Source organism: Phacochoerus africanus, chromosome 3 (assembly GCF_016906955.1).
Source record: "Phacochoerus africanus isolate WHEZ1 chromosome 3, ROS_Pafr_v1, whole genome shotgun sequence".
In the NCBI taxonomy this organism is placed as follows: Eukaryota; Metazoa; Chordata; class Mammalia; order Artiodactyla; family Suidae; genus Phacochoerus; species Phacochoerus africanus.
The window spans coordinates 125,044,819-125,070,551 of NC_062546.1; the positions used below are offsets into that span (position 1 = coordinate 125,044,819).

The window sequence follows — 25,733 nt, forward strand, 5'->3', positions numbered from 1 at the left end:
ATTCATTACCTGTTGTTCATGTAGCTTAAAAGATACACCAATTTTGTGCCTGTATTGAGAGTTGAATTTTATTTTTCATATGAGTGTTCTTTTTTTTTACTATGAAAAATCTCCAACATGCACAAGAGTATAATGAACCTCCTTGTACTTTTAGGATCTATATTCTAGCTTATTTATGTCTTTTATTTACATTAAAAAGTATTCTACTTGTTTTATAGTCATGATTTTTTCTTAGTATCTCAATGAGTATAAGAATATGATAATTATGAGTGTAGTAAGGCAAGTTAATTATACCACTCAAGTAGTAGTTCTGATAGAAGGTCTGGTGTAGTAGATGAGTTACTAGGTTATGATTTTTCCATTTTCTGTCATTTTTCTATATTTTCTGAATTTTAGAGATGATTATAAAACAATGGAACCAGTGTTGTTATCATTTTCCTATCCTTCACTTGGTGGGTTGGGGATTATGGGATGATGGAACTCCATTTGTCTTGAGGGATGATGTGAAATTCCTCAGATAAAATTTGAAATGAACTTAATTTAGTTGTGTTCGTAGAAAGAAAATTGGATTACAAAGTTAAACAAATAGGAATAGGACCATCCAACTTCTAAAGAATCAGTTGCTCTGTATGAAGGGGTACTGTTCATGTAGCCCCACAGGTTCTGTGACATCAGGCAGGTAGTACTCCTGCTGCACGTTAGTATTGTGCATCAGACTATCACACTTGAGGTTAATCTAAGAAAATGCAAGAGGAATTCCTGTTGTGGCTGAAATAACAGGATGAAAAACTTGACATAGTATCCATGAGGATGTGGGTTCAGTCCCTGGCCTCAGCGAGTTAAAGATCTGCCATTGCTGTGAGCTGTGGTGTAGGTCATGAATGCGGCTGGGATCCTTCGTTGGCTGTGGTTGTGGCATAGGCCAGTGGCTGCAGCTCCCATCAACACCTAGCCTGGGAACCTCCATATTGTCACAAGTGTGGCCCCAAAAAGACCAAAAAAAAAAAAAAAAAGGATCCGGCATTGCTGCAAGCTGCAGCATAGGTTGCAGATGCAGCTTGGATGTGGCATTGCTCTAGGTGTGGTGTAGGCCGGCAGCTGCAGCTCCAATTTGACCCCAGGCCTGGAAACTTCCATATTCTGCAGATGAGGCCCTAAAAAGAAGAAGAAAAAAAAGAAAATCCAAGAATATTTTGATTGAAGGGGATATTTGCAGTCCTGGAATCCAACTCTTTATTCCCCAAAACCAGTCTTCTACTCACAAACATTTTTAGTAATACAGTATTCACTACCTCACATGAATCTCTCTTTCAATTTTAGGTAGCTCTAATTCTCAGAAAATTTTATTATATCAGAAATACTTATAACTTGTTCTACATTCTGGAACAGAAAAAATCAAGTTGGTACTCTCTTCTATATGGCAGCCCTTTAAGTATTTGAAGACAGCTCTCATGACTTAATATAGTGTTTCAGCTGTGAGCTTATAGGATCTCTGTTGTGGCAAAGGCCATAATATGGTACTATTGAGTGGAGACTTTATAGTGCTATTTAATGTCCTGAGATTGTTCTTAAGCTTTTTGGAAAGAGAATTTATACAAGAGAAAGTAATCAGTATTTTTAATGTTGAAATGAGCGTTGATCTGTTGTCACATATGCTATTTTGAGGTTGTTATATTCGGTCCATAGATGGGAAAAGCAGACACTTGTGAAATTGAATATAATGCAGCATTTAGAAGTGCCACATATATATGTCCACCCTTTACCAAAGCTTATGCAAATCTGCATAATTTATATATATCCATCTTTTATAGTATGAATTACAGCACTCAGTTGATGGACTGGGATTAAAAATAACATTTAAGCACCAGGAATACATGAGACTGAATGAGCCTCTAGGTGTTTATGCACTGGTCTTCAAGTGAAATGGAGCCATTAAATTCATTTATTTAATCAAAGAACGTATATTCTATGCATGCTATCATGGGTAGAAGTTTTTTTTTTTTCAATAAAGTATGATGACTTCTTTCCCTCGTGCTTCTTAAAATTTAGTAGGGAAGTTAAGATACTTTCACAAACTTAAGATTTTGGGTAATAGAGTCATGATAGTATTAGAAGTGTAGTTTTGTTTTTTTTCTTTTTCTTTTTTTGGCTTTTTAGGGCCACACTTGCGGCATATGGAGGTCCCAGGCTAGGGGTCAAATTGGAGCTGCAGCCATAGCAACGCCAGATCTGAGCTGCGTCTGCGACCTATACCACAACTCATGGCCGTGCTAGGTCCTTAGCCCACTGAGCAAGGCCAAGGGTCGAATCCGTAACTTCATGGTTCCTAGTCGGATTCAATTCTGTTGTTCCACGAAGGGAACTCCTAGAAGTGTAGTTTTGTCAGTGTGAAGTTAGAAGATCACTTAAGACTAATGCAAATATGGAGTGTAAGAATATTGAAGTAAATTTTAATGAGAAGCATAATACATACTTTTTAAACGAATCCAGTATTGGAGTTCCTGTTGTGGCGCAGCGGAAACAAATCCAACCAGGAACCATGAGATTATGGGTTCGATCCCTGGCCTCGTTCAGTGGATTAAGGATATGGCGTTGCTGTGGCTGTGCTGTAGGCTGGCAGCTACAGCTCAGGTTAGACCCCTAGCCTGGGAACCTCCATATATTGCAGGTGTGGCCCTGAAAAAACAAATAACAAACAAAAAAAAAGAATCCAGTTTACCAGCTTTAGCATGCTTTAATTTTGTTTTACCTTATTGATTTTGACAACAGCAATAGCTGGAGTTCCTGCTGTGGCACAGTGGGTTAAGGATCTGGCATTGCTGCAGCTGTGGCATAGGTTGCAGCTCTGGCTCGAATTCAGTCCCTGGCCAAGGATCTTCTGTATGTTGCACATGTGGCTGAAAAAGGAAAAACAAAAAAACAACAAAGCAATAGCTGACTCATTACAATTACTGTGTTTCAGACATGCTTTAAGTACTTCATTTAATCTTACTGGTAACACACTGTGAGATAAATACTGTTTATTCCACATTTTACAAATTAGTAACCAAGGTATGAGAAAGTTAAGTAAACCTCTCCAAGATCATATAACTTGTAAGAGGTGGGGCTCAGATTTGAACCCATGTTATCTCACTCCAGAGTTCATATTCTTAACCACTATGTTAGACTACGTGTTTTATATTTTTAAAATACCATCAGCATGGATGTGATAATGATATTATTCCTGAGCTGTGATGACAGAATATTAGAGGTTTTTTTTGGGGGGGAGAGGGGAGGAAGAAGGAGAGAGGTGTGAGTAGAGAAATTTAGGTACTCAAGTTAATTTTACCATTCTTCTTTAAAACTTTCCATACAGGCTGTAGGTTTCAATATATGATGTATTAAACAACAAAAAAATTAAACCACACTGAACAGTTCAAACTGGGAATGAAATATCAGTTATATACTAAGTTATATAAATAAAACATGGTCATAAGGAGTTATACTGAGACTTAGGAGGTAAGATCTCTTTTTAGTTTTCAAATAATGGCATTCATGGAGAGGAAATGAACCCCCGAGTACACACAGCTTAAGAAAGAGAATGTTATTAGTACTTTGAATAAGTACTTGTGTATTCCTGTCTGACTGCCTTTGGCTGTGGTTCTTAATACATGAGATAAACTTCTTTGGAAAGATCTTTCGGTTCAGTGTGTTTTTGAACTGTGTGAAGACATGTTTACAAGTCTTGAGTATTCCAAAAGTCTGATGCTTTTTATTGGAAGTAATTTTACTTATTTACAGTAAAATTGGCAAACCATGAAGTTTATGATTTAATGGACCTAATTTACTTGTACAGTGATTTACAAAACATTCCACAATATTATTTCTATTCTCCTCAAAACAAAACACCCAGCTTCCTTTAAAATAAATAGCATGTAGCAGATTAACTCCTTCCACTAACATAGCATGTTTTATTATTGAGAGAACTTCAGACATACCGAATATAATCATCCAAATGATCACGTGGACCCATTTTATATATGGACACCTGTTTACTCTATGCACAGTTCTTTATTTTGAGGAAGTGTTTATTGAAACCTCTTTTCCCTCTGTTCTCCTGAGTAGACTGGATCATGGTAGGTTCTCCTGTGTAAATAATTATCTGGGTGTATCATGAGAGGGAGGAAGACTTAATATTTACTTCTATTTTTTTTTTTTTTGCTATTTCTTGGGCCGCTCCCGCGGCATATGGAGGTTCCCAGGCTAGGGGTCGAATTGGAGCTGTAGCCGCCAGCCTACGCCAGAGCCACAGCAACGCCGGATCCGAGCCGCGTCTGCGACCTACACCACAGCTCACGGCAACGCCGGATCGTTAACCCACTGAGCAAGGGCAGGGACCGAACCCGCAACCTCATGGTTCCTAGTCGGATTCGTTAACCACTGCGCCACGACGGGAACCCCAATATTTACTTCTAAAACACATTATTTGAAGAAATTAATGTGGTAGGGTCCTGAAATACTCATTTTATGTGGTCCATTCACATTTTTACAGGAATCATTCTTAGATTTTTATGCTGGGCTTTGTTCTAACTCTGCACTTTCTTCAAATATTGCACATATGTGGTAAAAACTTGGAAATAGCTCTCAGCTTTCTTGGGATGCCAGACAGAGCTGCATACTGTTGCTGTCATATTCAGTGTTTAAGAGTCAAGAGTAATTTATAGACATTCTTTTGTGTATAAAGATTTCAATTTTTTGACACCAACAAATTAATATGACTCACCATCTAGGTAGTTAGTTTTCATCTTTGCACTTAGTAGCTATTCTATAATGGCTTCAGTTTATTTTGAGTGGGGCTTACATTTCTGTTTGCTGCTGCATTAGTTCATCTTTTTGAGCTTTTCAGCTTTTTTTTTTTTTTTTTTTTTTTTTGCTTTTTAATGGGTATACTCTGTAGCATATGGAAGTCCCAGGCTAGGGGTCAAATTGGAATTGCATCTGCTAGCCTACACCACAGCCACAGCAAAGCCAGATCCTAGCTGTGTCTGTGACCTACACCACAGCTCATGGCAATTCCAGACCCTTAACCCACTGAGCCAGGACAGGGATTGAACGTGCTTCCTCAAGGATACTATTTGGGTTCATTACCACCGAGCCACATTGGGAACTCCCTAGCTTTTAGTGCGTAGATCCTTTAGCAAAAGCATATGATTAAAATATGGTATCTGAATTCCTCCTGTGGCTCAGTGGGTTAAAAATCTGACTGCAGCAGCTGGGGTTGCTGTGGAAGTGCGGGTTCAATCCCTGGAACTTCGGTATGTCACAGCTGCAGCCATTTAAAATAAATAAGTGAATAAAATACAGTATCACCACCAGTAAGTTGTCAAAATATTGGTTTTTTTGGGGGTCATTTTTTCCCTTTTCTCACTTTTTTGTGATAAATCTGAAAACCATTTTAAAATTTAATTTAAATCTTAGGAGTTTCTAAGAAGCACCTATAGTGCTGTGATTTCTTTAGTTATATAAGATTTTCTGTTCAGGGATTTCCTGTATAGCTTAGCAGGTTAATTAAGAATTTCATGTTACCACTGCAGTAGCTCAGGTTGCTGCTGTGGCATGAGTTCAGTCCCTGGCTCAGGAACTTCTGTGTGCTGTGGGTGCAGCCAAACAGAAAAAGAATTTCTCTTAAAAGGAAGAAATGGTAGTTTCTCCATCATTTACCTTTTTTTGTCTTTTTAGGGCTGCACCTGCGGCATATAGATATTCCCAGGCTAGGGGTTGAGTTGGCGCTGTAGCTGCTGGCCTACACCACAGCCACAGCAATGTGGGATCTGAACTGTGGCTGCAGCCTGTACCACTGAGCAAGGCCAGGGATTGAACCCACGTCTTCATGGATACCAGGGGGTTTGTTAATCACTGAGCTGCGATGAGAACTCCTCGTTTATCTTCTTTTACAGATGGTGTCATAAAATAGTCATGATTTGTCCAGAATGCACTAATGATGTCTCAAAAATCTATCTGCTGAGGTCTCTTTTGCATCCTACCCCTTGAATTAATTTAAAATAGTTCTCTTTAAGAGAACTTTGCCTTCTTAGCGTGGTTTTATTTTTTTAATTTTTAGCATGATTTTATTTATTATTTTTGTCTTTTTGCCTTTTCTAGGGGGGCTCCTGCGGCACATGGATATTCCCAGGCTAGGGGTCCAATAGGAGCTGCAGCCACCAGCCTACGCCAGGGCCACAGCAAGGAGGGATCCAAGCTGCACCTGCTGCCTACATCACAGCTCACGGCAACACTGGATCCTTAACCCACTGAGCAGGGCCAAGGATCGAACCCCAAACCTCATGGTTCCTAGTTGGATTCGTTAACCACTGAGCCACGACTGGAACTCCTCGCATGATTTTAGAATATCCCATTACTTGGGTTAGCCCAGTGAAATATTGTAAAAACAATATTTTGACAAATAACTTATTTGTGCTTTAACTTGATGTTTTCAAATGTTGTATTGGTTTCTTCGGACCCCCAAGGAAGGCCCAGCAACCTCTAGGTGCCTTTGACCAGTGGTAGGTAGAGTTGCTCCATAGCCCAGTGAACTGCCTTATTACTGCCCTCCCCTGACTTGTGCATGCCCCTTTGTCTCTAATTCTGAACGAGCAAAGGTATGGGAAGCATGTAGAGATCCAATTTAGTATATATAGCTTTTAAAGTGGCTGAGTTGTTGCTGCTTTTAGGATATGTGTGCATTTTTTTCTCTTTTTAAATTATTTATTTACAGATTAAACTTTGGAGTTCCCCTTGTGGCTCAGAGATAATGAACTTGACTAGTATCTATGAAGATGTAGGTTCGATCCCTGGCTTTGTTCAGTGGGTTAAGGATCTGGCGTTGCTGTGAGCTGTGGTGTAGGTGGCAGACATGGCTCAGATCTGGTATTGTTGTGGTATAGGCCAGCAGCTACAACTCTGATTTGACCTCTAGCCTGGGAACCTCCATATGCCGCAGGTAGGGCCCTAAAAAGATCACAACAACAACAACAACAACAAACCTTGAGCATTCTCTTCACCTTGCATCACCATCTCCCTTTGTCTGTCAAAGCATGTGGGAATCCTCACTCAATTTCTAGGATTGTTTTGTCAAAGGTGGAAACCATAAGTATTCTACCATGTTAAAACAATTTGGAAATACTAAGGGAAGTCAACATGAATGCAGTACCAAAGAGCACAACGGTGAGTCCAAGAAATTCCATACCTGACAGCTTAGTATTTTGATGGTTACAGAAAGTTTTTATAATTAAACAAAAATAATTTGTGATGCAGAATCATCAAAGGTTAGAGTAATTGTTCTTAGTCTTGTAAAGGCTAATAATTGCTTTTCTTTTCTTTTTTTCTTTCTTTGTTTTTTGCTTTTTAGGGCTGCACCTGTGGCGTATGGAAGTTTCCAGACTAGGGGTCAAATCTGAGCTGCAGCAGCCAGTCTACACCATAGTCACAGCAATGCCAGATGTGAGCCATGTCTGTGACCTACACCACAGCTCACAGCAACAGCGGATCTTAATCTACTGAGCGAGGCCAGGGATCGAACCCACATCCACATAGTTACTTGTCCGGTTTTGTAACCCACTGAGCTGCAATGGGAACTCCCAATAATTGCTTTTTCTAAAAAATGTTCTAACCTCTACTCTTCTGAAATGAACTTCATTGATAATAACCCCTACACAGAAACCTTCTTGATTTTTATTTATTTTTGTCTTTTTAGGGGTGTACCCACAGCATATGGAGGTTCCCAGGCTAGGGGTCGAATTGGAGCTGTAGCCACTGGCCTATGCTATAGCCATAGCAGTGGCCAAACCTGAGCTCTGTCTGCAACCTGCACCACAGCTTATGGCAATGCCAGATCCTTAAGCCATTGAGTGACGCCAGGGATTGAACCTGTGTCCTCATGGATATTAGTCAATTTCGTTTCCACTGAGCCAAGACGGAAACTCCACATAAAACTTTTTAAACAAGTCAGCAGTGCACATGCAGATAGTCTCTGAGAAGAAAAATCCTCATTAAGGGACATTATTGCTTCTATTGACAACAAGTAGTGTGGAATAAAGTATTCTAAAACAACCCTATTTTTAAAGAATTACTGGAAGAGATCGAGGAAATTGTAGCGAAGCAGTAGTTAATTTCTTATACTAATCTGTGGGTCATAGTAGAGGATCATGGCTTTACAGTTGCGAATTTACAGGTGATTCAAAACTGCAAGCAGAAATTCTCATCTAGAGAGAATATCTTGTTAGGATTCAAGAATGTATTGTGATAGTAAACTTAATGAATAGAAACTTATTATGTAGAGTTTTAAATAGAGACAAACATCACGTCCTGTATTTAGGTTTTCTTTTTTCCTTTTTCGGCCTCATGTATGGTGTATGGAAGTTTCTGGGCCTGGGATTGAGCTGCAGCTGTGGCCTTCTCTACAGCTGGTTCAGTGCCAGATGAAACCCACACTGTCACAGAGACAATGCTGCATCTTTAACCCACTGCATGGCAGCAGGAGCTTGTGTATTTAGGTTTTCAATCTCAATTCTAGAGTTTATATTAGACTCATGATAAGAGTTCTTCTAAAAATTAAAAATGGCCATGGGTTTTTATATAAGTGAAGTTTTAATGTGTTATTTCTTGCTGCATTTGTAAAAATGGATATTTAGAATGATGGAGCTTAGTTATTGAGGGGAAATGAGAATGTGGGAAGGGGCTAGAAACTTGAGGAAGACTAATGAGAAGTTTAGTATTCAGCTTGTTTAAGAGAAACTAAAGAAAAATTTTGTCACTTTCAGATATTTAAAAGCTTTTGTATAAAAGGATTGGGTGTATTGTATATAGTTCTTGAATATAGTGGATGGGGAGGAAATAGGACATTATATTTGGATTTAATTATGGATTTTCTTTTCTTTTTCTGAAATTGTGCCTTGTTTAGCTTTTGCAACTGTTAGAAGGAGATTATGCAAGTCATTCCCTTTTTAGATGGATGGTTCTATTTGGCAATAATTAACCTGAGTTAGTTAGGTTGTCTCTAAACTGTAGGTTCATGTGTTAGAGTAGACCCAAAATCCTGAAAGTCAAACATGTGGATACATTCATTATAAAGAGTTAAATGAATAGGCTATATCCCACAAGGAGATACTGCTACCTTCTATTCTAAAAGTATTTTTGGTGAGACATTAGGTCATTTAATTCTATTGTTAGTATTTGGAGCCTTAAGACGAACTAATCTTTTAAAAACATTTTGAAATAGTATTTGTACTTTTAAATTATACACATGCATATAAAGTGCACAAATCTTAAATGTATATTATGATGTATTTTAAAAATTTACACACTCATCTAACCAACTCTTAGATCAAATGCAAAGCATTTTTAGCACTCTGAAGATTGTTTCATGCCTCTTTTCCATCTAAGCCTTTTATTAGGTAGTTTAGACTCCTAAACTAAAGGGTATTTTCATTAAGTTATTTTTCCTTTTTTCCTACTATTCTTTAAATTTGAATTGTCATTTTTGTGATTTCTGTTATCTCACTTCCCTTGTGTAGAGCTGTCTTAATGTTTTCTCCTTGATATGTTGCTGTACTCTTTTGAAAATAACATTCTATTATTAGCTTAATTTACTAGTGTCCTACTAAAAGCAACACAACAAAAGTTAAGTATATAAAAAGATAAAATTGTGTATTATTACAAGACTGTGGAATCTGGATGTTGGTCACAGTTTTAACTGTTAGCAGCCTTGTGATACTGGGGTGAATCACATTACTGTGGTTGTGTCCTCAGTCTGTATAATGGGGATTAATAATGGTACTGGCCTTACTAAGTTGCAAGAATTAAATGTTTTAATTCATAAGAATCACTTAACTAGTGCCATAAAGAATGTTCAGTGGATGCCAGCTATTATGTTATTTCCAAAGCTAAAAAAGAGCCTCTTTCCCTCTTTAAGGATAAAAATGGTTATTTCAGAAGTGTATTCTACTTTTCTGATTTAAATGCTTTTCAGGCATTATCATTAGTTATTACAGTAGTACAGGTTGTGGGAGAGATCTTGTTTTTGTTTTTCTTTTTTGGCTGCACCTGAGGCATATGGAAGTCCCGGGGCCAGGGATGAAATCAGAGCTGCATCTTCGACCTACATCATAGCTGGATCCTTAACACGCTGGGCCACAGTGGGAATTCCCAGTAGTATAGATTTTTATTTATGGTTAGTCTATAAATATGACTATTTGTTTAAACAGAGTCGTCATGATTTTCTGATGTTTTCCAGATGTGAAAAATCAGCACTTAAAATTTGCATTTTTAAGATCTCATGTGGAGGTGTTCTGTTGGGGCTCAGTAGGTTAACCTGACTAGTATCCATGAGGATGTGGATTTGATCCCTGGCCTCACTGAATGAGTGAAGGATCTGGTGCTTTGGTGTAGGTTGCAGATGCGGCTTGGATCCTGCGTTGCTATGGCTCTGGTGTAGGCTGGCAGCTGCAGCTCCCAATTTGACTCCTAGGCTGGGAACTTCTGTATGTCGAAGGTACAGCCCTAAAAAAAATAAATAAAAAAGATCGCCTGTGGAGACGTTTAAAGATTCTATTTTAATTCTTAAGATGAATCAAATATTTAATGATTACTCATTGGTCAAGATGTTATACTTGATTGTTTTGCTGATATATTCACAAGGCATCATGTCGTAGCAGTTTCAGCATTTCCCTAGTTCTTTCATTTCTTCAGATACGTCTTGTGAATTGGTCTGGTACCATTGTGAATGGGAGTGCTGAGTAACGAAAACCATTGCTTTTTACAGCTTGTCATACTGTGCCAACTTATAATTGGTGCCTGACTGCTTCATCAGGACAGCATTTATTTTCCTCTGGTGAAAGAACAGGTTTTTTCCTATTGACTGAATTTGATCACAGTTTTAAACTTCTAACTCCATTTAGCAATAAAGTTGGGTGAGCTAGTGAAAGCTCTGGTAAAATGTCGTTTCTGTTTGTCATCTTTGATGAGTGAAATGATCAGCAATAAGTTAGGAGTCTTGGGAAAATTGTATTTCACTTTTTTTTTTTGGTCACAAAAGGCAGGAGTTAAATATATAAATCTAGTATCATTTCTTTGGGCCTCCTGATCATCCTTTGCTCCCATCCCATTAAACTTCCCAGCTGATGGCAGACTGGCTGGGGTGAAGCCTGTTCTGTCTCAGAAGTCTTTCCTGGAGTTTGTTGCAGGGTGGTAGGAGCTAAATAAATCTTTATGTAGGATGTAGCAGATATGGACCCAACTGATAAGCAAATAGGATGCTAAGAAGAAGAGATTAGAAGTTAAAGAACATTGTTAAGTTTAAAAAAAGTTTTTTTTTCATTTTTTTAAGTTTTATTGAAGTATAGCTGATTTATGTTGTGATAATTTCTGCTCTACAACATACACATCCATTCTTTCTCAGATTCTTTTCCCATATTATCACAGAATATTGGGTAGAGTTCCCTGGGTTATACAGCAGGTCCCATTGGCCAATCATTCCACATACCACAGTGTGCACAATGCCTGTCCCAAACCCCCAGTAGTTCCCCTGCCCCCACACCTGTCCCCTTTGGTAACCATGTGTTTGTTTTCAAAGTCTGTGAGTCTGTTTCTCTTCTACAAATAAGTTCATTTGTATCCTTTTTTAAGATTCCACATGTAAGTGATAGCATATGATGTTTGCTGTCTGACCGAAGAGCATTGTAAATTTGATGATTTCTGAACTTAAATTATTTTCTTTCTTTCTTTCTTTTTTTTTTTTGTCTTTTTGCCATTTTCTTGGGCTGCTCCTGCGACATATGGAGGTTCCCAGGCTAGGGGTCTAATTGGAGCTGTAGCTGCCAGAATACGCCGCAGCAGCAGCAGCAGCAACTCGGGATCCGAGCCTCGTCTGCAACCCACACCACAGCTCACGCTCACGGCAATGCTGGATCCTTAACCCACTGAGCAGGGCCAGGGATGGAACCTGCGACCTCATGGTTCTTAGTCGGATTCATTAACCACTGAGCTAAGACGGAAACTCCAAATTCTTTTCTTTCTTGAGGTCATATATATAGTACAGCCCTCACTTGTCATGTTCTTTCTGTAGGCTCTGAATGTTCTGAAATACTTCAAAAGTTTGTTGTTATTAGTATTTTATTTTTTGTAATGGTCAAATCACACCATTTAATTTAGTTTTCAGAGATTAATGGAAAGTGTTCCATTTACATCTTTTTCAAGTGTGTTATCTAGTCTAGTTTTTAGGGACATTTTTAGGTTTAGACATTCAGTATTTTAATGTGCCAAACAAATGTAAATTACCAAGGGACTTGTGATTAAAAAAATGTTTATTTAAAGAAAAATTCATGAGGGTTTGTTAGGCATTTTATTTGGTTTATTAAATCTGGCAGAGGGAGTTCCCGTCGTGCCTCAGTGGTCAACAAATCCGACTAGGAACCATGAGGTTGCGGGTTCAATCCCTGGCCCTGCTCAGTGGGTTAAGGATCCAGTGTTGCCCTGAGCTGTGGTGTAGGTCGCAGACGTGGCTCGAATCCCGAGTTTCTGTGGCTCTGGAATAGGCCGGTGGCTACAGCTCCAATTAGACCCCTAGCCTGGGAACCTCCATATGCCACAGGGGTGCGCGGCCCAAGAAAATGGCAAAAAAACCAAAAAAAGAAAAAAAACTGGTAGAGAAATCATTAGTTTCACTGTAAAGCACTTTAGCTTTTTTTTTTTTTTTTTTTTTCTTTTTAGGGCCTTACCCTTGGTATGTGAAGCTTCCTAGGTTAGGGGTCCAATCAGAGCTGTAGCTGCCGGCATACGACACAGCCACAGCAACACCAGATCTGAGCTGCATCTGCAACCTAGACCACAGCGCACGGCAGTGCCAGATCCTTAACCCACTGAGCTAGGCCAGGGATCGAACCCTCAACCTCAAGATTCCTAGTTGGATTTGTTTCCATTGTACCATGATGGGAACTCCAATTTTAGCTTTTTGAAATAGCTGTTTTACATGTAGTTCTTTTCCTTCATATTTCAGACCTTTTTTTTAAAAAAGTCATCTGCTCTCCTCCCACAGTGAGGAAATAAGATGATGCCATGGTTCTGATTTAGGAATTGAATATTAGAGATTGACGCTTGTGAGATGATAGGTATTTGACAGCCTCAGTGTGGTAGAGGAGAGCTTCAGTCCTGTAGGAGGCACTCCAGTGATTGTTGATTGTAAAGGATGCAGCTTCACACTGTTATTGAGGTCCAGACTATAAAGAGAGAGTAGTTAATATTAGGGTATTTCCTTCAACATTATTTTATAATCACATTTGAATTAAATGTGCTGATATCCAGCAGGCAATAAATTGCATTTCCTAAAAAAAATTTAGAAGAGATTTACAGCGGATTCAGTGGAAAGGTCAGCTTTCTTTGATCTCTTCTTTTTTCTTTTTTTCGGCTGCCCTGCACCATATAGATTCGCCAGGCCAAGGATCAGATCTGAGACTCACTTGTGACCAATGCTGTAGCTTCGGCAATGCCAGGTCCTTAACCGAGTGTGCTAGGCCGGGGATTAAACCTGTGTCTCAGCGCTGTAGAGATGCCACTGAATTGCACCACAGCGGGAGCTCTTGGATTACTTCTAATACTCTGATAAAATGTTGGTGAAAGGGTATAAATCTATTATAAATTGTAACGTAATGAATATTTAACTCATTGTTTCCTAAAATCTTTTACCTCATTTACCAGGTGGTCTCAGGAAGATCACAGACTTCCTTTTCCTACTGTAAGTTATACAGTTATTACAAGATATAATACATGCTGTTTTTGAACAAGATTATTTTGTTTGTTTTGTTGTTGTTTTTTGCTTTTTAGGGCCGCAGCATATAGAAGTTCCCAGGCTAGGGATCAAATCAGAGCTACAGCTGCTGGCCTGTGCCACAGCCACAGCAACAGGGGTCTGATCTACACCACAGCTCATGGCAGCACTGGATCTTTAACCCACTGAGCAAGGCCAGGGATCTGACCTGCATCCTCATGGATCCTAGCTGGGTTCATTAACCACTGTGCCACAAAGGGAACTCCGGAACAAACTTTTAAACATTTTTTATTTTATTTTATTTTTGGTTTTTTAATTTTAGGACTGTGCCTGTGGCATATGGAGGTTCCCAGGCCAGGGGTCCAATTGGAGCTATAGCTGCCAGCCTATATACTACAGCCACAGCAACATCAGATCCAAGCCGCGTCTGCAACCTATACCACAGCTCATGGCAATGCCAGATCCTTAACCCACTGAGCCAGGCCAGGGATCGAATCCAAAACCTCATGGTTCCTAGTCGGATTTGTTTCCACTGTACCACGACAGGAACTCCTAAATATTTTTTATTGATATGATGAGGGTCAAGGTTTTGAACTGCATTATGGCATCAGAAGATGTGTGTAAATCATTGCTCCTTGTTGAATAACCCGATTTTCGTGATCCATAAAATGTAAGTGATAATAAGTGTCTAACAAGGGAATCAGATTGTAACATATGCAGTACTTTGTGTGCTACACTGGTAGAGGGTGGTCAGTGGTGGTGAAAATATTTTTTCTCAGCCACAACCCCACACAGTGCAGGTTCCTAAGAAATGATGTGCCTTTGAAAACAGTGACTTTCATGCTTGGGATCTCAGACTGAAGCTCCAATCTTAGATCTTCCACGGCCAGGCAGGCCTCAAGAGGCACTTGGGGAACTGGCATGTATTTATTCCATGTTCCAACCCCCAGACGTGAAAATCTTCCAGTTTTATCTGGAAGGTAAGTAATGGGTGATTTATTTTTATATATTTTGTTGTCACTGTTTGGCCACATCTGTGGTATGTGGAAGTTCCCAGGCTGGGGATCAAACCCAAGCCACAGCAGTGACCTCAACCACTGTACTGAAAATGCTGGATCCTTCACCTGCTGTGCCTCAAAGGAACTTAGATTTTTTTTTTTAAGCTCACTTTATGGTTGACAGATAAGGTGTTTTCTGCCTTTTCTTTGGGCCAGAGAGTGTCCTCTTTAATTATTATCAGTTTTTTCAAGACTTCTAGTTTTTAACTTTTGCATTAAACATAGAGTTACGAATAGCTTAAAAATTTTTTTTGACAAAATGCTCATTTTAGTGTTTGTAGTAGCTTTGTTTATGTTGTAGACATTTGTTCTAAGTTGGCATTCTAGGCTTTTCTACCTCTGGTTGTAATTAATTCTTACAAAAATAACATTCAGCTGCAAAGTGGGAGGTGTTTTTTTTTCCATATTAAAACAATTTTTTTTTTTTTTTTGTGGGGGGAGTTCCCATTTGACTCAGCGGAAAAGAACTCAACTAGTATCCATGAGGATGGGGGTTTGATCCCTGGCCTTGCTCAGTGTATTAAGGATTTGATGTTACTGCCAGCTGTGGTGTAGGTTGCAGACGCAGCTCGGGTCTGGTGTTGCTATGGCTGTTGGGTAAGCTGGCAGCTGTAGCTCTGATTTGATCCCTAGCCTGGGAACTTTAATTATGCTGCAGGTACGTCCCTAAAGAAAAAACAAATTTTTTTTTTCAGTGAGAAAGTACATACAAAAAGTACATATCTTCATTTTCTTCTTATAGTTATCTTATCCAGATTTTCCAGTAGTTATTGTAAGCACTACTTTTTAAAAAAATTTTTTTCCCCTACCTTTTCTTTATATACCTTTAGCTTTATTATTGCCGAATAATTTCTTGGAGTTCTTGTTTTAAAATACTTATGAATCTGGATGTAGTCTGGATGCATGAGCATGCTTCCAACTGAAGTGACTCTTGATGAACTCCTTTCTCCTAATCATCTTGGCTACATAAATTTCTCTGATGCCTTTGCAGTTTTCAGTATGATTGAAAGTAATGCTTTGTACTTTATCTGAATTCTTCAACACATATTAGCATGGTCTTGACATTAAAAGCAAAATGGAATATTATACCAAAGTCATCCAAAGCCTCCCTTCTGTTATGAGATGTGTATTAAGAAGCCATGGTAATTAGCTTAATTTAACAACAGATAGGACTTCAAGTCATTTTGCAACCCTAGAATACTTAGTCTATTTTCATTCTACCTTTCATATTCACAAGTATCAGTACCTCCAGTCAGAGACCACCAGCAACATAGCAGTAGTTTAACAAGTTGTATTTATTACTTGCTGCAACAAAGCACACAGACCATAGGTAACCGTGAAGTATCTCAGGAAGAGGGTGTTATTATATTATAGGATTTGGATTTTGGGTAAACGGTTTGAGGGTTCAAAGAAGTGAGGTCTGTTACTCTTAGCATAAGAGAGATGTTTGGTCTGTGGATTGCGCAGGACCTTGTTTTTGTCTCTTCTCATGGTCTTAGACTTAATTCGATAAAGATGTTTAGTGAGATTGTCCAACAGAACAAAACAGTTCAACTGTTTGTAATAACATTGAGGCTTAGCTGTGAGCATCAGATTAGTTCTCAGAGGTCAGGGACTGCTTTTTCCCTCCCTCTTTAAAAGCATTGAAATTCATGGAGGAGTTCCTGTCTGGCGCAGCGGAAAGGAATCTGACTAGGAACCATGAGGTTGTGGGTTCCATCCCTGGCCTTGCTCAGGGGGTTAAGGATCCAGTGTTGCCGTGAGCTGCAGTGTAGGTTGCAGATGCGGCTCGGATCTGGTGTTGCTGTGCCTCTGGCATAGGCCAGCAGTTGTAGCTCCGGTTCAACCCCTAGCCTGGGAACCACCATATTGCTGCGGGTGTGGCAAAAAAAAAAAAAAAAAAAAAAAATTAAGTTCATGGAGTTCTCATCGTGGCTCAGGGTAATGAACCCTACTAGTGTCCATGAGGACATGGGTTTGACCCCTTGCCTTGGTCAGTGGGTTAAGAATCCATTGTTGCCATGAGCTGTGATGTAGGTCACAGATGTGACTCAGATCCCACAGCATTGCCGTGGCTATGGTGTAGTCCAGCAGCTGCAGCTCCGATTCAACCCCTAGCCTTGGAACTTCCATATGCTGAGGGTTTGGCCCTAAAAAGTAAGCAAACAAACAAAAAAGCATTTAAGTTCGACTGGCTTCTCTGTGTAGGGACCAGCTGGGGGAGATTAAGATTTAATAGCAGTGATATATTGGATCTGTTTCTGGAATGAGCTACAATGATAGTGACAGGTATATTTTTACGAAACAACAACTGTGAAGCATGTCAGTTTTCAACTAGCCAGAAGAGTTAAGGGTTTTCCCCACGTCCCCAGAGTAGGACACAGCTGGCTAACAGATACACAAAATAAAGCACAGATGCTTGATAACTGAGATGTTGAGTGTAGTTTCCTGGGAAGCATCTTGGTGGCACCACTCTTGCTGCTCTTGGTGTGTCTACTGCCTCTATAATGGCTTTGCTGCAAAACACGTGCTTTTTGCCCCCCCCCCCCTTAGGTAAAATCAGAAAACCTTTTTCACTTTCTTTCTGTTAGCAAGAAAGACATACCTTGTTTTTTACTTTGTTTTTATTACACTTTGAAACAGTGCGCTTTTTACAAATAGAAGGTTTGTGGCAACCCTGTGTCAATCCAGCCTATCAGCAGCATTTTCCAAGAGCATTATTTTTAAATTAAGACTTTTTTTTAGACATACTGATATTGTACACTTAATGGACTACAGTATGTGTAAATATAACTTAGACACCGGGAAACAGAAAATTTGTATGAATCTCTTTATTGCAGTATCTGCTTTCCCGTGGTAGTCTGAAACTAAACCCACGATATCTTGGAGGTATGCCTGTACTAATGTGGGTCTTTCCTAAAAGTGAAGTGGCATAAAGCAAACTTCAGAAAGGAAGGGGATACATATAGTGGATAAAAACATGTCCTCTTTAAGAAATACCATGATTGAATTTTCCTGCATTAATCTCCCTGGGGATTCTAGGATTTACTCAACTGAATTTAGTGTCCAGGGTTAATTTTTCATACTTCACGAGTTTTTTCTTTACATCTGGGAAGTGTCAGCTATTTATTTTGTGTATTGTCTGTGTTCATATGTAGCATATACATCAAAGGGATTTTAAAGGTTTTTAATGTTAAAAACCTTACAGTTAAAAATTATAATAATTGTAAAATTCTTCAGGAACTCTCAGGTTGACTTAAACAATAAAAAGGACCTGTTTCAAAACTACTCTCTAGTATAACCGTATACATCAAAGATCACTGAAAATAAATTTAGATTATTCGTTTATTCAAATAATTGCTGTGTGGAGTTCCCTTCATAGCTCAGCGGTTAATGAACCTGACTAGGATCCATGAGGATGCAGGACTGATCCCTGCCTCACTCAATGGGTTAAGGAGCCTTGAGCTGTGGTGTAGGTCACAGACACAGTCCTAAAAAAAATTAATAAATAAAAAAAGGCAAAAGAAAAATTTACTGTGTATTGGGTGCCAGGTTAGGTGCCAGGCCCTTGGTATGGAGGAGGGGGTTAAATAGTCTCTCCTGTCCCCATGAGCAATACAAGTGCTAATTGGAGATTTTTTGTTTCTAGGCACCATTTTTTGTAGTATCTTAATTTTATATATATTCTAAAGCAAGCACTGTTCTCTTATAGTATATACAAAAGTATCCCTCTGATTAATGAGATCTTACAGTTTTTGTGACTTTAAAAGTGGTAACTTTTTAGAAATCAGATATTTATGGAGCATCTGCTCATGTAAGTCTGGAGATAATCTTTTTAAAATGTAGGCGCATTCAGAATAAAAGTTGTCTCCCATGAAACTGCAAGATAATCTTCTGTTTTATCTTCACCTTGAATAATAAACTAAGAATATTCTCCTTAATAATGAATCTTTTTATCACTTAGTAAAAAACTGATTAAGTTTTAAAACTAGAAAAGTTAGGTTTGTAATTAAGACTTGACTAAGGGCACTTGATAAAAGTCTGGAGCACATTTGGGTACTGTCACATGGTTAGAGAATTCAAAATGTCTAGCTCCATTAGACAAACAAGACACATTATAGGCAAACCAGTTTCTTTATGTGGTACCACTAATTTTGCCATTGGTTTATAGAGTTTCCTATAGAAATAAAGAATATAAGCACATTTTGTCTTTGAAATCTTCATGATAGCTTTGAATGTTGGTGAAAACCTCAAAAACCTTTAAGGGTTTAGATTGCAAAACTTTTGACGTCTTGATACTTTTAGAGGCATTAGAATATGGTTGATTTGAACCAAACTAAGGATAACTATTCAGAACAAGATTTTTTTCTTAAAGATCATTCAGCAGAGAAAGATGTGTTCATTTGAAGTTTTAAAAACACCCTCTTAGAGTTCCCGTTGTGGCGCAGTGCTTAATGAATCTGAGTAGGAACCATGAGGTTGCGGGTTCGATCCCTGCCCTTGCTCAGTGAGTTAACAATCCGGCATTGCCTTGAGCTGTGGTGTAGGTCGCAGACGTGGCTCGGATTCCCGAGTTGCTGTGGCTCTGGCATAGGCTGGCAGCTACAGCTCCAATTCGATCTCTAGCCTGGGAACCTCCATATGCCTCGGAAGCAGCCCAAGAAACGGCAAGAAGACAAAAAGACAAAAACAAAAAAAAAACAAAAAAAAAACCACACCCTCTTGCATGGGAAGAGGTATTTCAGAGGTAACACAGATTTCAGAATTGGTAGGGAGCTTACTGTGCTGCTATTTTTATCTGTGTCTGAATTACATGTAGGTGCCAGAATACATCTCCATATGATTTAAGCACAGAGGTTTGTGGCACATTCTCTTGATTTGAAGTATCCAGATAAGGCTTTGTATTTTAAAATTAATTTATCTGGGCAGCAGTCTACGTTCATGATCCCCACAAAATTTATTCTTCTATATTTATTATAACCAGTAGGTTTGCATTTGTGTTTTCTCTGTAACTGTCTACTTACCAGACGTTCGATCTAGAATAGTACCAGTTTACTGTGTCTTTTCATAGTCAATGATGAGTGCAAGTCTATTTGTAACACGTCATTTTTTTTCCTTTAAAATTTTTTTTGTGTGTTGTTACCTATAACTATAGGAGAATATAGTGTAATTGCTGTTTACAGTGGTTAAGTGACAAGGAAAAAGAAATTAATGTTATCAAACCTCTTTTCCAGCTGCTCCAAAATTCTGGTTACAATTATAGTTTCTTGCTGGGGCAGTCTTTGTTTTTTCTCTGGGATACTTTAAACATTACTCATCCGAGAGCAGTAGATCTGGCTTTGAATCCCAGCTCTGCTGCTGGGCAAGTCAAGTCTCAGTAGGCATTTCCTCCTCTGTAAAGTGTGGCTAATCATACCTACCTCACAGGGTTGTTGTGAGGGTCCCAGAAGTACACAGAAGAAAGTACTTCTCACGTTGCAGGCACAAAGTAAGTGTTTGTTGCTTAAATTATATATGTGCAAAGGAAGATGCAGAAGTTATGGAGGGTGTAAAAAAAGTAATTTGAGTTAGACGAAGTTGGAATTGATTAGGAAATATAAAGGGTTTATTTAAGAGGAGATTACTAGATCAAGAATTGGGATGGGTTATCATATATGATTATCCTATTTCAGTAGTGACTTTTAGGTTTAGAAGTGTCATTGATAAAATTATTGTATTGTAAGCCACATTTAAATAAATAACATTATATTGAAATGGAACTATGACTTATTTTTTTAAAGCTTTATTTATGTAAGTCCTCATACTTTATTTCCACTGTCACCTCTGAACCACAGCATTACCGTAGGCAGTGATTCACTCCTACCATCCCATGCACTATCCTCAAAGTTCTCTTCTTTTTCCTTTTTGGTTGCTTGCTTATTTGGTTTTTGAGTGGATGATATATTTAAATCTTTCCCGAGAAATACTAGCTGCTTTTTTGAGTTCTAGTTAGGCAAATTCATATTTGGTGAATGTAAGATATACTGAGTTATACTGAGTTATTCCGTGGGCATAATAGAATATTCTTTCCATTACTCCTTTTTACCAGGTTTATAATATCTTGAAAAATATAAAGGCCAAAAATTAATACATCTTTGTGGTGTGAGTTATTCAGACATTTTTTTGGGGGGAGGGTGTCTTTTAGGGCCACACCTATGGCATATGGAGGTTCCCACACTAGGGTTCCAATCGGAACTGTAGCCACCGGCCTATGCCACAGCAACAGCAACAGCAACGCAAGATCTGAGCTGAGTCTGCAACCTATCCAACAGCTCACGGCAATGTTGGATCCTTAACCCACAGAGTGAGGCCAGGGATCGAACTCGTGTCCTCATGGATGCTAGTCGGGTTCTCTAACTGCTGAGCCATGACAGGAACTCCTCCTATTTGGGCTTTTTTTTTTTTTTTTTTTTTTGAATGTGTTAAATTGTTTATTAGGTAAGAATTTTACAAACATTTCTTATTAGTGGTAATGGTGGAGCTTGAGAGTATTGTGCCTTCTCCAAGCTGCACGGTGGGAACCACCAATAGTGTGGTGGAACTTGTGGCCCTTTCCAAGGCTGCAGCTCTTTCTGCCTGCAGAAGTCAGCCCTCACATCTCCCTATGCTTGTGGACTGGTTTGGTGACCCACTGGGTGTCAGGATTTCTTCTGATATTTGGGCATTTTTAATAGGCATTTTAAGTTAGATCAAAATCACATACTCCATTTTTAGAGATATTTATATAATTAGCATTGTATCATAAATCCTTGGTTATTCTACTTTTCTTTAGTCTTTGATTTTTCTCCTTTTATTATTGCCTTTTCTAAAAATGTGTACTAAAAGGAAAATTATTCTTTAAGCACAATTAAGTTTGAGAAGGCTTCACTCTGCCACACTACTTTGATTTTGTGTTGAGTGTGATGGCTGAAGATGAGAATTAAAGACCAGTAACTGAGAACTTTGAGGTCCCATACACCCCAGTGTCAACACTGGTCCCACAGAGCACAGGCAGTATTGCTGCAGGTACCTGTCTAAGCAGCGTTTTTTCTCTGGGAAACATTGATGGCACAACTCAGTGTGGTTGACTGGCAAAGAAATGTATACACTGTGGTCATATGTACACAGGAATGTGTTTAGAATACAACTGTGAGACTGAAGCCCATTACCAGTGTGTATCTTTTCAGAAGCGTTCTCACTAGTTAAATGGGTTTATGTTGATATGTCCACATCTTGTCCTGTCACCAGAAAGATGACAGATAATGAATATAGATGTGATGTGGATTATCACTTGCAACCTTGGCTTTATTAGTAGCACCGTTCCCTAATCAACCAACCTGAAGACCACATGCAGCATTAAGATGCAGTTTTTCCATCAGTCATGCATGGCAACAAGTATATTCTGTGTATCATGTGGAAATGAGATTTGGAGAGAACTGTAATTGTCTGGATTCACACATTCTACTGTGTGCTATATGGGAGGCTGAGATCTTGATGCGCCACTGTTGGGGAATGGAGGGGGTGGAAAGGTAAGGAAAGAATTGGGTGGGATTAATGTTGAAGTTGTTTTATTGAGAATTTACTGCCTTTTACAATGGTAATAAACATTCATAAAAAGTTCAAAAACTTAGAAATAAAAATCAGTGTCTTCCCCTCCGTTTCCAATCTCATATTCAGAGGTCATCACTATCCCATTAAAAGTTTGATGTGAATGTTTCCACAACTCTTATGCATATACAAAAAGATACTAAAAAAAACCCCATGAAATGGGATCATACTGCATACACTCTTTTGCTACTTGCTTTTCTCACAACACAGTATATCATGAACATCTATCTTTCCCTGTCATTACTGCTGCAGTCTTTTTATTAGGTAACTGCTTTATAACATTTCATAGCATGTGTCTTATCATAGCTTATTTTACCATTCTCATTGATAGACATTTAAGGGTTTGCAGTCCTAACAATAAACTCAGATAAAGAGACTGAACATTAAACCTTTGGAAGATACTTGTGAGTTGTCCTCAACGTCCTGGAGTCATTAATGACAACGTTTAAGAATGTTGTAGTTCAGCCAAAAATTCTAATAATAATGTAGGATTAATGTTTTAGGAAGTTTCCATCATTTAAAAATTTAAACTTCTTTTAAAAATTCGTAAATAATATGCACCCAAGGTAAAATCTCTTCTCCAGCACCATAGCGGGTATGGAAGTTGGATAATCTTTTTAAACTTATTTATTTATTCCTGTGGTTACTATTAGAATTTTAAATAATATATCTCTCGATATATATGACATAGCGTCTCTTTACTTCCCTGTCATGATAAATGAGGAATTTCAAGTACTTACATCACCAGCCATGCCTTCTACCTTCTGGGCTTTGTTATGATTGGTGTTGTTCTGATAGTTTCCCTTATAGCTTTAAATGTTCTTAGTTCTTAATTTTGGGAGGGCTACCGACTTTAGGCAGCACTTCTTGACTCTCCATTATGTTAAATAAGGACATCTATGCCTCTCAATGTCTGTCTACTTTTCTCCCTTTTATCTCTATTTAAAATAAACACTGTCAAGGAGTTCCCTTGTAGCATAGCTGTAAGGATCTGGCAATGTCACTGCAGTGGCTTGGGTTGCTGTGGCTTAGGTTTGATCCCTGGCCTGGGAACTTCTACATGCCATGGGCATGGCCGAAAAAATAAATAAGTAAACACTGCCAAAGAATTTAACCAGTTAAAATTCTAAAAAATTGAAACCAGTAAGCAGAATTGTGACTATGAATCATCTATTGATCTCAGAAACAAGTAGTGTAAGCAGGTTTATAATAAACCCTTTTTCACTTAAAAGAATGTCAAGATCAAGTAAGTTTTGGTGTTCTTAAATTGATTGTGCTATAAAACTGTGGAAAGTAATGTCACAGTTTAGTTTGCTTTAGTTATTCTTGCAATTTTTAATTTCTCTTTTTCTTAATGACGCTAAAAGCCTTTGTTACAGCATTTTTACATTTTAGTTTTGCTAACTTCCTACTCTAATTTGGACTAATCTGTCTTCTGTGCCTGTTACTACAGTCATAGTGGGATTTCTTTGCCTTTCCTTCCTAAGTCCACTCTTGTTTAAAAATTTAGTTTAAAATATATTTTGCCTCCAGAAACAGTGCTTGGGAGGTAAACTTCAAAATTCTTATGTCTGGAGAGGCCTGTAATTTGCCATCATGCTTGACTCATAGTTTGGATTTTGAATTCTAGGTTTGATATCCTTTTCCCTTCAGAGTTTTTAAGGCTTCCACTGTCTTCTGTCAGTTCTGCTGATGAGAAGTCAGATGCTATTCTGATTCTCATTATTCTGTGTGTAACCCGGTTTCCCTTCTGAATGTTTTTTACTTATCTGTTTATTTGGGCTGCACCTGTGGCATGCAGAAGTTCCCTGGGGCCTGGGATCCAACCTGAGCCACAGCAGTGACAATACAGAATCCTTAATTGCAACCCCCTAAGCCGTCAGGGAACTCCTTGAATTTACTTATTTATTTTTCTTTCTTTTTAGGGCTGCGCTTGCCGCATATGGAAGTTCCTGGACCAAGGGTTGAATCAGAGCTGCAGCCACAGCCATGGCAATGCGAGATCCAAGCCTCCTCTGTGACCTATACCAAAGCTTGCAGCAATGCTGGATCCCTAAGCAAAGCTAGGGATAGAACCTGCATCCTCACAGATACTGGTTGGGTTCTTAACACACTGAGCCACAATGGGAACTCCCCTTGAATGTTTTTTAAATATCTTTTTCTCTCTGGACTTTTTTTTTTTTAAACTATGGATATAGGTGTATTTTGAACTTCATCTTTATTAGCTCACTTTGGTCTGTAATCTCAAATCTTTATTCCATTCAAAGGGTTTTTCTTTCTTTGGTTATCATTTCCCATTGTCTCTGCTTGTCTTATGGAACTCGATATATGACGCTTTGGCCTCTTGGAGCTATCTGCCTTGTGTTTTTCTTTCTTATTTTCTATTTCTGTCCTTTTCTCCAAGTATTGGGAGATTTCTTCTGTTTTAGCTTCCAGAATATGATCTTCAACTATGCCAATCTGTTATTCATCCCTTTTGATGAATTTTTTATTTTATCTACTGCATGTTTAATTTCCAAGACTTAGTGTTTCTCTGGTATTTTCCTTTGTCATAATGGTCTATTTGTTGTTTATTTGAAATGCATATATCCTTTAAAACATATGGCATAGTAACTGAGGTGTGTGTGTTTGTGTGTTTGATTTGGTTGGGCCTGATGTTCCTGTTTGTTTCCCTAGGATCGCTTAATCTGTTTCTTTTCCTGGTGTTTCTCTTTCCTTCTGCTTGAATTTCTCAGATGTCCAGTAGTCCTTGGTTAGCTAAATATTTGAATGAAGATTTCTGTTGGTTAATATAAGAAGCTATCTTTAATTTCTTTTGCAGTTGGGTAAGTCCACTTGCCCAAAAAATTCCTCTGCTCAGTAGTAGACCTCATTGTGGACTCTGTGTGTGTGTGTGTGTGTGTGTGTGTGTGTGTGTTTAGTGAGCTGGATGGGGAAGGGCAGTCTTACAGTAAACAGACAACTGCCACAATTGACAGGACTCTGTGTGTGTGTGTGTGTGTGTGTGTGTGTGTGTGTGTTTAGTGAGCTGGATGGGGAAGGGCAGTCTTACAGTAAACAGACAACTGCCACAATTGCCAGAGTGAGTGTATTGAATTCTGAGATGGAGTGTTTAGTTTATCATTCTTGGGAGGATGGAACTGCCCTTCCTTCTCCCCTCTCCCCCTCCCCTTTCCTCCCTCCCTTCTATCTCATCTTCCCTCTCTCTCTCCCTTCTTTCTCTCCTTTCTTCTTTCCCCCTTGCAGGGTCA

General features: G+C 38.7%; 1 protein-coding gene across 7 annotated transcripts in view; it reads left to right on the plus strand.

Annotated features, from left to right (window-relative positions):
- WDR33 (WD repeat domain 33) overlaps nt 1-25,733 on the plus strand; it is a 120,077-nt gene that overhangs the window by 54,375 nt on the left and 39,969 nt on the right. The window contains exon 8 of one of the 7 annotated variants that reach the window (XM_047772612.1): nt 13,457-13,702. The exons of 4 other annotated variants lie outside the window; for them this stretch is intronic. In XM_047772612.1, the coding sequence (XP_047628568.1) occupies nt 13,457-13,647 (191 nt within the window). In that variant the 3' untranslated portion in view covers nt 13,648-13,702. Of the gene's footprint in view, nt 1-10,798; nt 11,039-13,456; nt 13,703-13,728; nt 13,814-25,733 lie in introns of those variants that run through there. 2 more of the 7 variants (XM_047772613.1, XM_047772615.1) reach the window with 2 other exon arrangements.